At 27.1% G+C, this 17,411-nt stretch overlaps 1 protein-coding gene across 10 annotated transcripts; it reads left to right on the top strand.

Annotated features, from left to right (window-relative positions):
• The first annotated feature begins 307 nt into the window (after nt 1-307).
• LOC112685941 (transmembrane GTPase Marf) lies at nt 308-11,660 on the top strand. Of its 10 annotated transcripts, none has more exons than XM_025558007.1 (13): nt 308-563; nt 658-774; nt 855-1,088; nt 1,789-1,918; nt 4,313-4,475; nt 4,566-4,799; nt 9,154-9,261; nt 9,343-9,360; nt 9,564-9,856; nt 10,012-10,189; nt 10,269-10,694; nt 10,753-10,896; nt 10,971-11,660. In XM_025558007.1, the coding sequence occupies exons 3-13, from the start codon at nt 908-910 to the stop codon at nt 11,367-11,369; spliced, it is 2,274 nt and encodes a 757-aa protein (XP_025413792.1). In that variant the 5' UTR covers nt 308-563; nt 658-774; nt 855-907; the 3' UTR covers nt 11,370-11,660. The 10 variants fall into 10 exon arrangements, with proteins under 10 accessions (XP_025413792.1, XP_025413799.1, XP_025413794.1 ...); XM_025558014.1 differs by lacking the exon at nt 658-774 and adding an exon at nt 630-657 and having other exon boundaries at nt 1,004-1,088; XM_025558009.1 differs by lacking the exon at nt 658-774 and adding an exon at nt 630-657.
• Nucleotides 11,661-17,411: the final 5,751 nt, after the last annotated feature.

Genomic DNA, 17,411 nt, shown 5'->3' with positions numbered 1-17,411 from the left:
AACGTAATCAACCGATTATGTGATAAGGCAACTGTAGTGATAATGTAATACTGATAATAATAGTGCAGATAAGAGGCGCTGTCTCTCGACACTCGTCTATGTAACAGCCTAACATTATGATAGTGGTGAATAAATTACGCGCATGCGCAGAATGCTTAAGGTGCATTCCTGTGTTTAGACGCTCCTCGGCAGAAGTCCCGCGTTATATGTACAACGGTCGTTGACAGTTCTACCAACGTAATGTCTCTCGGTTAAGGCGTTTGACTTTATCGTGATTTCGCTTATCACTTAGGTCGGGCTATCTTCTGGGCTATCTATCAACTCAAAACATTTAGTATCGACTTTGTTTTTCAAATAATCTATTTTGCGTATCGTTTAATTGCAATTGAATATATACGTATGTCATAATAGTTTTTACTATTGCCGTTTGCTCACATCAAATAAACGTAAGTACGACGACGCAATTGTCTTCTTCTGAACGATATACGCTGTTGAAAACAATAATTCTTACGACTATTAGGAAAGAAGAAAAGAGATTGTAGCGTAGAAATCATATACTTTACGTAAGAATCTATTGTCTTTCTATGATTTTTTATTGGTTTAATAAGTCCCTTTCAATTGTTATTTAGTACACTTTTTATGTCTTGGAATAACCAGGTATGCATTTCGTGTCATTTAACATGCATGTGAGCAAGAGGTTAAAAAAGAACAAATGTTTTTTTTAATCTGTGCACGTAGGACGTTTGACTAACTTAAACTGCACATTATAATATTGTATGTACTTAACTTGCGTACATTTTATTTTAGTCTTATGATTTCTAATTATTGATTTTGTATTCTATATTATTTTCCAGACAGCATTTGAGCTTTGCATGTTATTACGTCATTTCTTATAGTTTGTCCATAAATGGCTGCTTACATAAATCGTACAATGGCACTGGGCGATTCAATGATTTCTCGCCGTAAACCAGCTCTAGATGAAAAATTGTCTTCTCCGTTACAGGTCTTTGGGCAAGCTAAAAAACAAATTAATGGTATATTTGTTAATATACAAGACTATGTAGCCAATGCATCTGAACGTATGACTGGTAATTATAATTATCTTTAAATTAATAATATGGATGGAATGATTATTCTGGTGTCTCTCCAGGTTTAAAATACATTATTCTTCAAATTGTAAATGCATATAATTTTATTTTTGTTTTACATAACATGGTGCAATTATTATTAATATTAACTAATTTGATTAAACATTTTATACAAATTTTAAAAACAGTTTTCATATAGTATTAAATTTATCTATTTATAATTTAATTAATATTTATTTTTAAATATTCATGATTTCAGAAGTGTATTGAATTATATTTAATAATGTATTAAAATATTTTTGAACCACTAATCATTTTACTAATACCTTCAGTTTTTTTCTAAAATTTTGAATTGGGTACTTAACTGTTGAAAATTTGAAGGAATGACAGGAATAATGTGAAACTAAGTGGTTTCACATTATTTTTTTTTAACATTTTATTAGTATAAATATGATATAATTTTGCTAAACCATTAAAAATAGGCATTACAAATATTTATAAGAAATTATAATAGGTATATTTTTTGTTTTATTTGTTACTGTAAATTTATAAAATGCTACATAGGATATTTGGCAATCATTAAATTAGTTAATCATTAAACAATGTATAAACAAAAAATTGCTATCCCAAACTGCAATTATTATAGTTCTGAATTATATTTATTAATAATGTTTATTTATGTAACTAAATTGTATTATAGATATGAACATTGAATGTCCTGATGTGATTAATGAAAAAGAATTGAAGTCTATACTAGATTATAGATCTAAAGTTAAAGGAATTTGTGAAGTATTGACCCGTGATCATATGAAAGTTGCATTCTTTGGAAGGTTTGTTGTTTTATTTCAATTCATGTTTAATAAAGAATTTAAAATTATAAATCTTATGGTTATTAATTTTAGTTCCCATAAATACATTGTTGATGTATATTACATGATTATTAATTTTTAGACAGTTCTTTTATAATAAGTAGAATGCGGATTTGTATGTGCTTAAAAGTATCGAAATATGCCATATAATATGCAATAAAAATTATGAAAATATGCAAAAATAGAAAGACAAAGAATTTTTTATCTATTAAAATTTATAATTCAACTTATAATAATTAATTACATTAATACTTAATAAAAAAAAATTTAGGGAATTTTCTGAACTTAATTTATTTTTAAAATTGTATTTATTATTAAAATGATTAATCATATGCATTTCAAGTTTATCTTCTGTGAAGCTGTGTCGTTTATCAGTTAACATATTTTTAAAGACTGAAAATGAACGTTCGACATCAACCGAAATTATTGGGGCATATTTGAAGCAAGTGGTATGTCGATAACCGACTGACACAGCAAGAGCGATTAAGTTTACGTTGTAATCGATTATTTATTTTATAACTAAATATATATATATAAATTATTATTTAGTAACTATTAAATTTAGTTTTAATTTTTCTACTTGACAAAATATTATTTTATACATTTTTTTTAAATTTTCACTTCAATATGCAATAAATTTTAAATTTTGCCAAAATATGCAAAAATATGCAATAACCTCTAAATATGCAGAAATATGCAAAAATTTCACCATTAGCTTCAAATTATGATGATTTGTGGAGATAACTGACAAAAATCCAAAAATATTGAAAGGAAAATAAATATGCAATTGCATAGAAATCTGCGCTCTAATAATAAGTTTCAAATATTTCATGTAAAATAAACCTTTTATAATATTTTATGATCAACTAAATGTTTTGGGGCGGATTGGCAATTATTTTTGGTCCAGAAAATATGAAACAAACCGGCCCATGAACTCCAAATTAAACTATTTTAGCCCTCCCCCCCCCAAAAAAAAAAAAAATGCTTTATTTTGCATCAATTTCAAAATTTGTTTAGTTTCACCCCTAAATTAGTAAAATCTACAATAACTTTACTATAATTATAGCTATTATAGTTTTGGGTAAGTTACATAATTAATCAGTTCCAACTTGAACTTGAAGTTTGGTCTTAATGCATCTTTAAATATATATTAATTTTTTTAATTATTTTTATTTATTTTATAAAATAAAATTTTTTTTTGGGAGTTACATAATAATATAGAGCGGTCCAAATAAGGACCTGCCAAGATTCTCGATTTCCCGTAGGGCAATCCGCACCTGTGAATGTTAAAGATTAATTTTTTTATACAGTCGAGTCACGATAACTCGGTCCTCGATAACTCGAAAAACTTGACAACTTGAATTGTGTTTTATTCCCCTAGAAAATTTTTCCCTTATAAATTAGTTAGATATCTCGAAATAATACATATCTTGAAGTGAATTTTTATCCTCTTTCAACTTCGAATTATCGCTACTCGATTGTATTTCATTTGAATCTCAACAAAAGGATTAAACTGCTTAATATTATATGTTCACTGTATAATAGTTTTTAATATGTATTAAATGCTATCTAATATATTCAAATGCATAAACATTTTTTTAACATTTAAATTTATCACCAGAATATTATTCTTTGATTAAATACAGGAGCACCATGGTAAATTAATAATGCTTTTCTTTACAAAGACCTCAACATCCCAAATGTTAAAAAAACTAGTTACTGCATACTACAAACAATTACTTATCAAACTTACTTTCACACTAACTCCCTTATAAAAAATATGTCCTCTTACACCTTATCAAAAAAACCTAGATTAATGCCTAAAGAGGAACTGGTCCCGTGATCTTTTATAAAAACTATTTTTCCTTACTCATTTATTAATCATTAATTTAATTAAATAATAAACTATGAGGGTGTTGTTAATGAGCCTCATCCTCCAATAATGTAACTAATGTAAATTATAATCATTTCTATTATATTTACTTATTGTTATGTGTTGTACAGATTTTAAATTTCTTATAAAAAAAAAAAAAAAATTATTAAGTTATGTTTTTTTTATAATTCTTATATTGTTACAATCTAAAAAATAGCTTTAAGCACCATGCAATTTTTATTTGATTGTTAATTAAATTTACTGTAGTAGTTTAAAATGATTTACTTATAATTATTTGAGGAATATTATTGCAGAACAAATTCATATTTCTAATTTGTTTTTATGAAGTATAATAAATTACTTTGTTTCTAATTATAAATGTAATCATAAAAAATAAACAGTCTATAATGCTGATGTTACAATATTTATGTTGATTATTAATTACTATTATTAAAAATACAATTTTTTTAAATATTATTCAGAACGAGCAATGGAAAAAGCACAGTTGTGAATGCTATGTTGGGAGATAAAGTTCTTCCCAGTGGCATTGGTCATACAACTAATTGTTTTTTACAAGTTGAAGGTTCTCAAACTGGCGAGGCATATTTAGTTACCGAAGGTAGTAAAGAAAAACAAAATGTAGAAGTAAGTTATAAAAATGTTCATAGTTGTATAAAGATGATATTGATTTCTATACTTTTATATAAATGTCATTATTTATTATGTTAATTTTAGTCTGTTAGTCATTTGGCACATGCATTGAATTATGAAAAACAATTGAATGAGAAAGAACTAGTACATGTATATTGGCCAAAAGATAAGTGTGGCTTATTAAGAGATGATGTGGCATTAGTTGATTCTCCAGGGGTAGATGTAACACCACATTTGGATGATTGGATTGATGCTCATTGTATTGATGCTGATGTTTTTGTTTTGGTTGCTAATGCTGAATCTACATTAATGATAACTGAAAGTAAAATATTTGAATACTCATACCCTTATTTCAAATATTATAGTGTATATTATTTATTTTTAAAATTAAATCAAATGCAACAATAAAATCTACACTGGGTTTGCATTTTTTTTAATTTTTATATTTATAGTACATTAGTAATGTACTTTAAATAGTTTTGGTATATTTTGTGAAGTATACAACACAGTTAATGCATATTATATGATATTTACTATACAAATCTCAAAATATATAAACGTCTGAACTTTGTCCATGAGTTAAACAAAATAGGAAATTTATTGTAAACTTCTTTTTTTATTTTTTTATTTTATAGCAAATATGATAATTTAATGATAATTGATTTCAATATTGATTTGATTGTGATAATTTAAATTTCACTCTTTTTATGTTTTCACTCATATAATTTTTATGCATTTAGTGCTTATAGTAACCGTGTTATTATACATAATATAATTTAGGTTTTGTTTATTTAATCAATCAGAATGGTTTGAAGAAACAAAATGGTATATTATCATTTTATAAACTAATTAAACTTTATATGTTATAATTTAGTATACACCATACACATTTAGTTTTTACTGACTATTACCAATTCTGAAAATGTATAAAAATTGTCTATTGTCTATGAAAGAGTTTTTATTAACATTTTAGTCAATATATGTTTAAAAATTTTAATTACTATTTATAATATGATATTTATAAGTCAATATTTAATTCCAAATTGAACTATAAATATTTAACCATAATTAATGAACTGAATTTTATTTGATTAAAATCAAGAAGTAGTAGTAAGTAATTATTTAACAAATGAAGATAAAAGAAGTGATTTAAAATAATTTTGATTTTATTTTAGTCTATATTTATAATTTACTAGCTGAATTATCAGGCTTCGCTCATGTCTAGTTTTTATTTTTTCTAAATTAAATTCTTAATTAATTGTTTTAATTTACTTAATTTGATCAAGTGCTAAATATTAGCAGTAGCTGAAATTATATAAATAATAATAGTAATAATAATATTTACAAATGATTTTAATGATTCTATAGTTATAATTAAAATATTTATAAATGATTCTATACTGAGTTACTCATTTCTAAAATTACTTAAGTCAAAATCACAAAAAAATAGAAATAAAAAAATCGAGTGATGTGGTGACACACTAAAAAAAATTGAAAATAAATTAAATAGTGTCGTCACAAAATGGAAACATAAAAAAGGCCTGTTATTTTATATAATATATAATATATTAGGATCTCAATGTCTAAGAACTAAAATGTATTTGATTTCAAAGCTTTTACTCACACTTTTCAATTTAATATTGTTAATTTCGACAGATTTCCTGAAGTTGTCTGAAATAATAACACATGGAATTTTCTTCTCCACTCTTTTTTTCCATTGTGTAGCGATATCATGTATATTATACTTATATTTAAAATATATGTAAACATTTAATATTTTGTCCATATTTAATAATAATTTATGTATATGAATACAAAAATAAATAACCGTAATATATGTCTAGAAATTTCGATAAGTTTTTTTTTAACTTTTCTTAAATTGCCATAATATAATAATAAAATTAAAATGTACAAAAAAAGAAAAAAGGTATTTATCAAATATATAATAATTAAATTATTTTTATTTAATTATATGTAATATAAAAAAATAATTAAGAAATTATGAATTGCATGAAAGTCGAAAAGTTATTATTTAAAATTTATTTATTATTCATTAAATATTTATTTTTTTTTTTTTAGTAAAAATATCGAAATATCGAATAGAATCAACAGTAACAAATAATAAGTGTATAATAAGTGTAAATAATATGTATAATATATATATATATATATAGAGTACATGTATATGAGAGTTACATAGTTATAAATGTGTTAATTATATCGTGTTTAAGTGACCCGATGATTGCCTTACTTTTGTACCAGGGTTCGATATGTATGCATGAATATTTTTATTTAATAACTTTTTGTTTTCTTTCTATTACTCGTTAATTGTACAATTCGCTTTCTGTCTTATAGAGTCCTGGTACTAAATTCGCGTATTATTCAAGAAGAAAACATGGAATTAATAAATTTAAATAAATATTATTAATTATAAACAATTATAAACATTAAATATAAACAATCATACATAAAATATACATATTATAATATACATATATTATATACATAAAAATATTCAATATATTTAATCTTTATAAAAAATTATTTCTTATCTTTGTATGTAAAGTATATATAGTATATATAGCTTAGGTGGAAATATTATTATTATTTTTCTATTTATTTGATTTACATCAAAGGTTAGTTTGTAAGGTTGATTTAAGACTGCTTTAACTCAGCTATAAGATTAGCTTAAATCTGTAGCTGGTAGTTTTAGCTACAGATTTAATACTATTGTATATTTTTATACATTTTTATATTATTTTTAAAAGAATAAGCATTTTTTTTATTTGATGTCATGATCATTAATTTTCTTTATGGGCTAAAATATTATTTAATGTGCATATTTATAATAAAACTTTATTATTAGGAATTAAATAAAAACCTTATAAATTACTCATAAATTGAATATTCTTAAATTAAAAATATAATAAATAACATGTAGATTTTGTGATAGATCATTATTGTAAAGGAAAAAATGTATATGTAGTTTTGTAAAATATAATTACAAGAAATGTATACTGATGTATCCAAAAGCAACAAAGGAGTTGAAATATCCATAAAAAAGAGAATGTACAAACATTGTTTAAATTACCATCAACATGTTCTATAAATACAGCTGAAGAAATTGCTTTACTACTGACCATAAAGTATATAAACAAAAATGAAGATCAAAAATATATCATGTTAAGTGATTTGTTAAGCTCCTCATTAGTATACAAAATAAATTTAATACGAGAGATATAGCAATACAAATTTAAAATAGATTAGAATAAGCTAAATAAAAAAAAAACTAATAACATAATTTTAAAGTGGACGTCTGTAAAAATAGGAATAATTGGTAACGAAATAACGTATAAATAAACCAAATTAGTAATCCGCTTACCAGATTCATAATTCATCAACATTTCTACATACACAGATGTAAAAAAATAGATGAAAAAAAACACTACCTTGCTTTGGCAAAATAAATGGGACATCCAAATAAACAAATTAAACCAAATGAAGTAATCAGTAAAAAGATGGAAATGAAACCCAAATATTAATACAACAAACAAAAAAAAAAAAAATTATAAATCGGACCAAAATTTGTTTCACAAGACTTACTTATGGTTGTTATATGGTAAAAGTTGACCAACCAATACACCAATCATGTGGAACCATGCTCAAAATTAAGTCCATCTACAAGTAATGCAGAAAGTATGAAATATAAAGAGAGGAACTCAATACAAGCCTTATTGAACAAGTATAGGCCCAAATCCAGACAAAGAAAGTAACAGAATTTTTCAAATTAATCAAAATGCTAAACTTAATATATCTATTAATTGTATTGTACACAACTAACTAAATAGTTAATTTAAACTGTATTGTTTTATTTTTATTTTTTTTAAATGTAATTCTAATGAACAATTAATTAAAGTAGAAATGACTAAAATTGCAAGACCATTAAAAAAATAAAAAACACAATTAATTAACTTATGCTCAAGTTCAATTTAATTTGTTTTTGATACGCTTCAAATTATTATTTTTACTGGCTTAAATACTTTAATTTTGTAAAGTATAAATTAAGAAATTAAATTTTAAGTTATAATCATTCTGTGTTAAACTTTTTAAACTTTCCCATTTGTTTCTCATTGTTTTGTTGGTAATTTGAGTAAAATTTTTATTGTGTTCTATTTTTTTATAGTTTAAAACTTGAAGTTTTTAATTTAAGATGTTGAATATTGTTATAATTAAATCTAAATAATTTATGATTGTGATTTCTACATTTTTAAACTTTATTTATTTAAAAATGAATCTTCCCCTATTGCATTTTGAATTATAAATTATAATAAAATACTTTACTTTTATGTTTCCATTATATATCGTAAATTAATATCTGCAATTAGATATTGGAATAGTAATAATATTATTTTGTTTAATCTTTTTAATCTTATGTTCTATTATTTTTATTATTAGATTCTGAGTAAAAAAGTTTTAATAGTTTTATACATAGTTTTTCTTTCTTGTTGGAAATAATAATAATCTTGATGAGGAGCAGATTTACTGGGTATTTAGGACATTACAAATTATTCCTTATATGTCTGTACTAATAACAGAAAATATATTTAGTTTGGAAAAATATGCAATTATGGAAAATATAATATTCAATTAAATTTATCTTAATTTGTTTTAGGAAAAAAATTTCTTTCATAAAGTTTCTTCGAAATTGTCAAAACCAAATATATTTATACTAAATAATCGCTGGGATGCATCTGCTAATGAACCAGAATTTTTAGACCAGGTAATTTATTCAGTTTATTTAATTTATTTCTATATTATAATTAAACTACCTATCCTTTTTTGTTACCATCTTTTCGTTCAGTTTAATAGCCAAGAACAGGTAAGAAAAAAAATCTTGTTTTTATTAAATCGTAACTAGTAGATTATTAAAAATAAAAATTGCTTTCATACACACAAACACATTGATATTTTTTTTATATGTATTTTAAACATATTTATAAATATTTATATTAAATAATTATGCTTGTTCCAATTATTCTAAATTAATTTACACTAGTGTATGACTTTACATTTCTCTTTTAGGTGCGCAAACAACATATGGAACGTGCAACAGATTTCCTTGTAAAAGAATTGAAAGTTTGTACAGCTGAAGAAGCAGCATCACGAGTATTTTTTATTTCTGCTAAAGAAGTCTTACAAGCTCGTGTTCAAGAGCGAAAAGGATTAGCTCCAAATAGTGGAGCACTAGCTGAAGGATTTATTACGAGATACAAGGAATTTGAAGAATTTGAACATAAATTTGAGGAATGTATCTCAAAATCTGCGATCAAGACTAAATTTTTAAATCATTCACAGCAAGGAAAGCATTTAATCGAGTGAGATACTTATTTCTTTTTAAAATATTTTTTTATTTGAAACCATAAAAGTAGATATATTTAATTATAATTGATGCTTTATGCAGAAGAATGTTTAAAATAATCTGTTGTTTATATCTGTGTATATGTTTAAAAACTATATGATTTTTTTTTAGTGAAATATGTAAAATTATGGAAACCATTTTCAAAAGAAGCCTAGAGCAAACTAAGATAAAAGGGGCTCAGAAAAAAGAATATCAAGAAAAGTTGAATTTTACTAATCAGCAACTTGAAAATTTAACGAATATGTTAAAAATAAAAATTAGGAATGTGACTGATGATGTGGAGGACAAAGTGTGTTTACCAATTAATATTTAAATAACTATTAGTTATTAAGTAACCATTTTCATTAAGATTTTTTATTTTATTTTAGGTATCTAAAGCATTGAATGATGAGATTCGCCGGCTATATGTTTTAGTTGATGAGTTTAATGCATCATTTAATTCAGATCCATTTGTTTTGAACGTTTACAAAAAAGAACTTAATAGCTATGTTGAAACAGGTCTTGGTAGCAACTTGAGAGCTAGACTTTCTACTGATTTTGCTATGACTATGGAACAAAGTCAAAAAGAAATGGTCGCTAAGATGTCATCACTTTTGCCAGAAAACAAAAGAAACATTAGTTTATCAAATTCGAAATGTAAACCATTTGAAATTTTGTACCGTTTACATTGTGACAACCTATGTTCAGATTTTCACGAAGATCTCGAGTTCAAGTTTTCTTGGGGCTTAAGTAAAATATATAGGCGTGTGACTTCTTTGAAAATATGGTCACAAACACAATCAAGAATTTCTTATGTAAATGTAATGTCTATTTATTAAAACTTTGTTTTCATTAAAATATAATTTGTTCTAGTATCCGTCTCAGAATCAATCAACTAGTGCTGAAGGATCGTTTAATAATAATCAATCAATAGTTGAACAGAATTTACCTTTCATGAGTCGTTTTCTAGGTGGAAGTGAAGTTACTATGATTGGAGGACTCTGTGCAGCTGGATTTGTATGTATTGTGATGTGCATTATAAGATTTTTAATTTATAATAACATGGAATCCTTTTATTATCTGTTTATTAGACTTTTAAAGTAGTCGGATGGCGTTTACTTGGATTATCTATTGGTGTTTATGGTTGTCTTTTTCTATATGAGCGATTATCATGGACAACAAAAGCAAAAGAACGAGAATTTAAAAGGCAGTATGTTGAGTATGTTACTAGTAAACTACGGATGATTGTTGATATTACGTCAGCAAATTGTAGTCATCAAGTAGAGCAAGAACTTACTACTACTTGTTCACAATTATGCCAGTTAGTTGATGAGTCATCAGATAATCTCAGTGATCAATTGAAAAATTTGGACCATGAACTTAAAATATTAGCCAAATCAACAGAAGTATCTAAGAATTTGAAAAATAAAGCTGATTTGTTGAAAGTAGATTTAAAGCAATTTGACAATACTTTCCTATGTCAAAACTAGTCAAAATATACTAATTATCTGTTGAGTATTTCTAAATATATTTTTTTTTTTTTTAGTATAGATGTAAAATGTTTTATCTTTTCTTACTTCATTGAAATAATATTTGATAATTTTAATAATTGACCTTTTTAATTGTTCTAGTTAAAGTTTTTTGTTTATTATAATGGATCGATAACAAATTAAATTTATGTAAGAACTATAATTGAATGATGCAGTAATTGTCAAAAATAATGGTTGTTTTGTTTGAAATATTAAAATAAAGAATTAGATAAACTATTGAACAGTCTATAATCAGTGTTGAATTTCTAAACTTTTAAGTTATAATTGACAAAAATAATTCATTCATAACATATTTGTATTACCTGTAATGTTTACCATAAAATATTTTATTAATATATTATTTAGATAAATTAAAATTAATGTTATTAATTTAATTAAAATTAATTTTAATGATTATAATTATAATTATATAAATTATAATGATTTTAATTAAAATTAAAATTATTATATAAATTTAGATTTTGAAGTTAAATTAAATTATACTTTTTTATAAGTGTTAAGAAAATCATTGAAAATTTGCGTACCATTTTGAAAATACCTAATGATCACCTGATTTACTAAATTTCAGAATAGTTGTTTTGCTATGTACATTTTTGGATAGAAAATAAAGTTTGAAATTTAATCTAATTAGGTATTCAAACGTTATTTCATACTTTTAATTATTTTCTTAAGATGTATTATTGTATTGAACGGTAATCTTTTTGATAAGTACTAAATGAATTAGGTCTTATTAATATTTAATACTTTTATAATTGTTACTGAATATCATCTTGAAATTATCATTAAACAATTTTTAATTCATTTCAGTTTTATTTATAATTTTTGTGTGTATATGTATAAGCTATTTAATTTTATCTCGGTAATAGAATCTTACTCAAATATGTCCATATAAATATGTGTGATAATTTTTTGTGAAAATAGAAAGCGCTCAACTGGAATTTTTAGCCCAGCCTCCACATATTTATTTGAATATACAGGTAGGATGCATTGTGTGATTCCTTAAATAATTTTGCTTTTTTGGGGTGTTAATTCGAGTTTTGATAGACACGATATGATAGACATCAGATTTGAGATTAAGTTCCCTCCATCCTGTTAGGTACTGTCAGGTTCCTCCCTCTGCCAGAGTCTGGTGACGTAATACTTGAACGCTCCACATGCTATACACCGTGCTATAAAGAATACTTTTAAAAAATATTTGAGTGAATATTCAAATATATTTTTTTTCAGGTACTAAAGATACTACTCGAATACTTTTACTGTATAGTATTTCAAACACTTCTCAAATACTTTAAGAAAGTAAAGAAAAAACCTTCAACTTTAGGTACATATTTATTTATAAAGTCGGGTAGTCCAGTCCAGTGTAATACTAAACGTATTATATGGTACTGTCTGGGCTAATACAGAGTGAACCTTACGGACCGTTCCATAAAAGATCCAAAATGTTTTAAGATCGGACCGATAGTTCGGTATAGGGTCTACTTTATTAAATGTTATTTAATTCTGGTCCGGTCTGGTCTAAAAATAATATGTAGCCATCGGTTTGGTCCAATTTTGATCTTTGATTAACGTGTAAGTGTGGTCCAATCCGACTTTGGTCTCCTGGTAAAATTTGTAGTCCGGTCTGGTCCTTAAAATAATGGACTGTGCATTCATATTATTAAATTAAAACTTACAGTTATTTCCATTTGATTAAATTCGGCTAAATTATTAATCTGACTAAATTATGTCAAGCAGAACCGGCTACAAGTAGTCATTTTTTTTTTGCTTTCTCGTAGACGAGAAGCGCCGCTTTTTTTTTTATTTTTTTTGGTCCATTTCCAAGATGGTTTTTTTAGTTTTAAAAAAAAGGTTCGCACACGAAACGAAATTCGAATATGCACGTTACAAGTCACAACAGTTGAGAGACGAAATCGCATAAATTCGCACACATGAATTGATTCTACAACACATCGTTGACGAGCGCATGGAGGCTTGGAGCCAATAGATTCACGATAGGTAGTTGATCTATGGAGGCACCGACTAGTGTAGTATACTTCACCAATACGCTTAAATCAACTCCACGCGCCGTACACATTTGATAAAAAAGTTGATAAACCAAAAATTCAACAAAAAAAAAACTTAAAAAAAATATATAGATAATATTATATGAATATGAAAAAATAATACATAAGTTTATTATAACAGCACTTTGGAGTATTAATATCGGGCCAATAGTCAACAATTTTAAGTTAGAGGTGCCGTTGTATACACAGTCCCACCCAGGGAAGTATTTAAATTTACTTCTAGGGGAGGGGCGACTCAAATGTTTTCTTTAATTATTGTTTTTTTTGTTTTTGAGTTATTTTAGAAGCGTATACCAGTAAAATAACATTTTACATTAGGTATATGCCGAAAATCGAAAATCTGTTGATGTGAATACGCCGTATATCCGCGTACCCGCGTACACCCCTGCCTTTAACAATATTTTATTTTTGTAATTCTCATAACTCATAACTTATAAATAAAGCAATAATATTTGTTGTATAACAACAATAAAATGTGCATACCACGTAAAATATGTATTTATTATCAATTTAAGAAAAAATAACTTGTGTATGGTGTAACTAATATTTTATCGGAGTTCACCGAAATTATTTTTGACGGGTATGCCATATGGGTTTCGCGGCGACAATATCCGATGTATTTTCAAAAAGCATATTTATAAATTATAATTGGTAATGCATATTTATATATTATTAGTTGACAAATGTATTGTTGTTTTAAACATCCTTTTTATATATATTTTATTTAGATTACCTAGTAATTTAAGTCAATTTTACAAAAATAACTAAGTTCCAAATCTTTTTTACTAATAGTTATAAATATTTTTACATGGCAATTTCTTTTATGTTTTAATCGTTAATCTTTTTCTGTTATGTTATTCGATATTAATTTTAATGGTTTTTCGTTTCTGTTTCGTTATCTGTTATCGATTTCAATCGCTTTTTCAATAATTTAACGTTATACATATACGAGTAAGTTATAACGGTATAAAAACGTTTTGGTTCCCTGGTATGAACACTAAGTATCTTTATAAAATAATCCACATTAAAAAAAATTTGAAATGTTTATCTCACATATGATCGATTCCTTAAATATGGATGCGGGGGGGAGGGTGATCGCCCCGAACTCCCCATAAAATATGCCTTTGGCCCACCCCAAATGACGTCTCTGCACTAGATACGGCCAATACAGAAGTACAGAGTATTCAATAAAACTATTATTCAATTATTATTGTAGTTGCCAATAGAGGCATACCCAAGAGGGAGATTTCGGGTCCGGACCACCTTCTTCCCCCAATATAATTTCAACGTTAACATTTTTAACGTGATTCAAATTAAACCTAAAAATAAAATAGTATTAATATTATAAACGTATTTTGAAATCTAAAACAAAAATTATTAATAACAGCTATCATAGTTGTAATCAATAATGAGAAACGATAAAATGACCAATGGAGCTATACCCACATAACTTGTCAGTTGTTAAATGTCAATTGATGTTTATGGGATTTTGTGACCCGTGTTTTTCATATTTTTTTGGAGATTTTTAATTTTATTATGAATTCGAAAAACTTTGGCATTTTGCAAAAGTTTTGTATTTTTTTGCATTTTTTGACAAAATTAACCTTGAATGCATTTCCAGGGCATTTTTTGACAATTTTAGTGAGTTTTCTTAGTTTTTAGTGCATTTTTAACTATTTGTTCATAAAAATGAATGAAAATTACGAAAAAAGGATATTATTCAACTAACGAAAATCATTTTTGTTTCAAAATATAAGAAAGCATATCATTGTACAATGTAATAGCAATTTTGTTCAGGTTAGTAATAATGACTAGCAAAAATATTTTAAAGTATGATTTAGAATGAATGAAAGAAAACAGAATTATAACAGAACTAAACTAGTAACAATGTATAATACAAAAAAAAAAAAATACACAACGTGGTATGATTTTAAATTTTTTTCTAATTTTCAAGCTATAATAAATATAATTTAAATGCATTTTTGAAGTGCATTTTTTGAGATATTTTAGGGCATTAAAATCCTAGCTTTAGTTATAACATTATTTATTTTATATTTTATAGTATTCTGCTGGTTATAAATTAAAATATGATCATAAGTAAAATAAGTATGCCCATAAGTAAAACTTTAAAAAGAAGCTAATTTTGTTTTTCAAATTATGAGCTATATATTCTAAAAGAGGTAACACTTATTTAATTTTATGTTAATATTATTTTTCTAGAGAAGGGAGGGAAGCAAGTGCACAATATTACCTTACCCATGTGATCACCCTTTACTAAGATTATATTTAGAGAACAAATTAAGTAAAACTGTTAGACCCTCTCCCTTAAATAATTTCTAGTTACGCCACTGGTTGGCAATAATATTTTTTCAATCAAATATTTTGAATAAAAATAAAATATTCGAAAAAAAAGTAGGTATTCAATATAAATAAGTATTTAATAGAAACAATAGTATTTAAAATACCGTAAAGTATTTGAATACTTTTACTCAAATACTTTACAGCGCTGTACATGCGCGATCGGTGTAAGACAGTACATAGGTAAGTGTAGTCGACGGTTATGAAACGGACAAAACGAACGTTGATTGTAGAAGACATCTCGGAACGTTACCGGCGCAACGCTCCACCCGATGTTCCGGTCCGGTACGTAATTCCAAGGGGGGACAACTGCTCCCCCCTCCCCCAATGATCGACATCATTCGTGTGCTTATAATCTTGAAGAAAATCGATCCCCCCACAAGAAATGCGTTAATTTTGATGTCTGTCCACTCTAACGGCGTAGTACCGCATGTCGCGTACCAAATTGAAAACGTACGACGCGGAAGTCCTCTGGAATTAATGACACACTGTGGCGCGCGGGCGGGGGTGACGGGGACAGAGGAACATGGGCGCAACTAGAACCAAAATATTGGTGGTGCTGAAATTGCTGAAAATTAAATTAAATGGTATTTAACTGTAATCACTATAGATTATTTCGATCTGAAAAAAGAAACAGTGGTGCTACATTTGAACTCAGGGGTGCTAAAAAGCCTATTGCGTCCCCCTTAGTTGCGCCGATGCGGTGGACCGTTCTCATGGTGCACCTTGGCCGACGGAACCGATCCGATTTTCATAGTCGGCGCGCGCAAGTAGGGCTGTCCCAAGTTTTTTCGGGGTCAGGAGCAAATTAATTTGGAGGCCCTCCGACCATAATAATAAATATGATAAACAAAATACTCCCTGAGAATAACGAAATTCTTGCAAACGTATTTTTCCAAACCTTAACCAATCCAGCTCATTCAGATATTTATTTATATTTATATATTTATTTATTTATAATTTAATCGCTCAATGCAATGGGACAAGTCGCTACACGCAGCGTGTAAAATTGCTCAGTGTTGATCGAGGCCTTATTATTAATTATTTTACATGAAAACCTTACGAGGGCCCCCTAAAAAAAAATTTTCCAACATTGGAACCTGGGGCAAAATGGTCCCGTTGCTGATCCCCCTCCCCCCATCAAACGGACCTGCGCGCAAGACTCGACGTGGCGGCGGCGGCAGCTGAGGCGCGTCGTGCAAGTCATCCGTCCCGGTTGCCACCAGCAACGGTACTCGACGGCGGCGAGGGGCAGGCAGGGGAGGGACGGAGTTGTCTTGCCCCCGAAGTCGTCGTCCGAATCAATGGTCGCGGCGCCGAACAAGTATGAGCACAGCACACCGCACGATGTTGGTGCCGTACGGACGCGTTTCTTGTTGAACTCGACCGCACGCCGTTGTTGATTTCACCGATCCACTCCCTCCCCTCTCGGGCTGTTAGCGGGCGTACGGTCTACACCAAAGTCTAGGGGTTCGTTTTGCACGGGGAACGATGGTCAAACAAATTTCGAGTCGACCGTTGCCTATTCAGTTTATGTCATCAACGCGCACTTACAATCGTG

The sequence above is a fragment of the Sipha flava genome, unplaced genomic scaffold, assembly GCF_003268045.1.
Source record: "Sipha flava isolate LNK unplaced genomic scaffold, YSA_version1 299_pilon_pilon, whole genome shotgun sequence".
Taxonomy (NCBI): domain Eukaryota; kingdom Metazoa; phylum Arthropoda; class Insecta; order Hemiptera; family Aphididae; genus Sipha; species Sipha flava.
The sequence above is the reverse complement of the archived record's forward strand: the minus strand, read 5'-3'. Positions and strand labels throughout refer to the sequence as shown.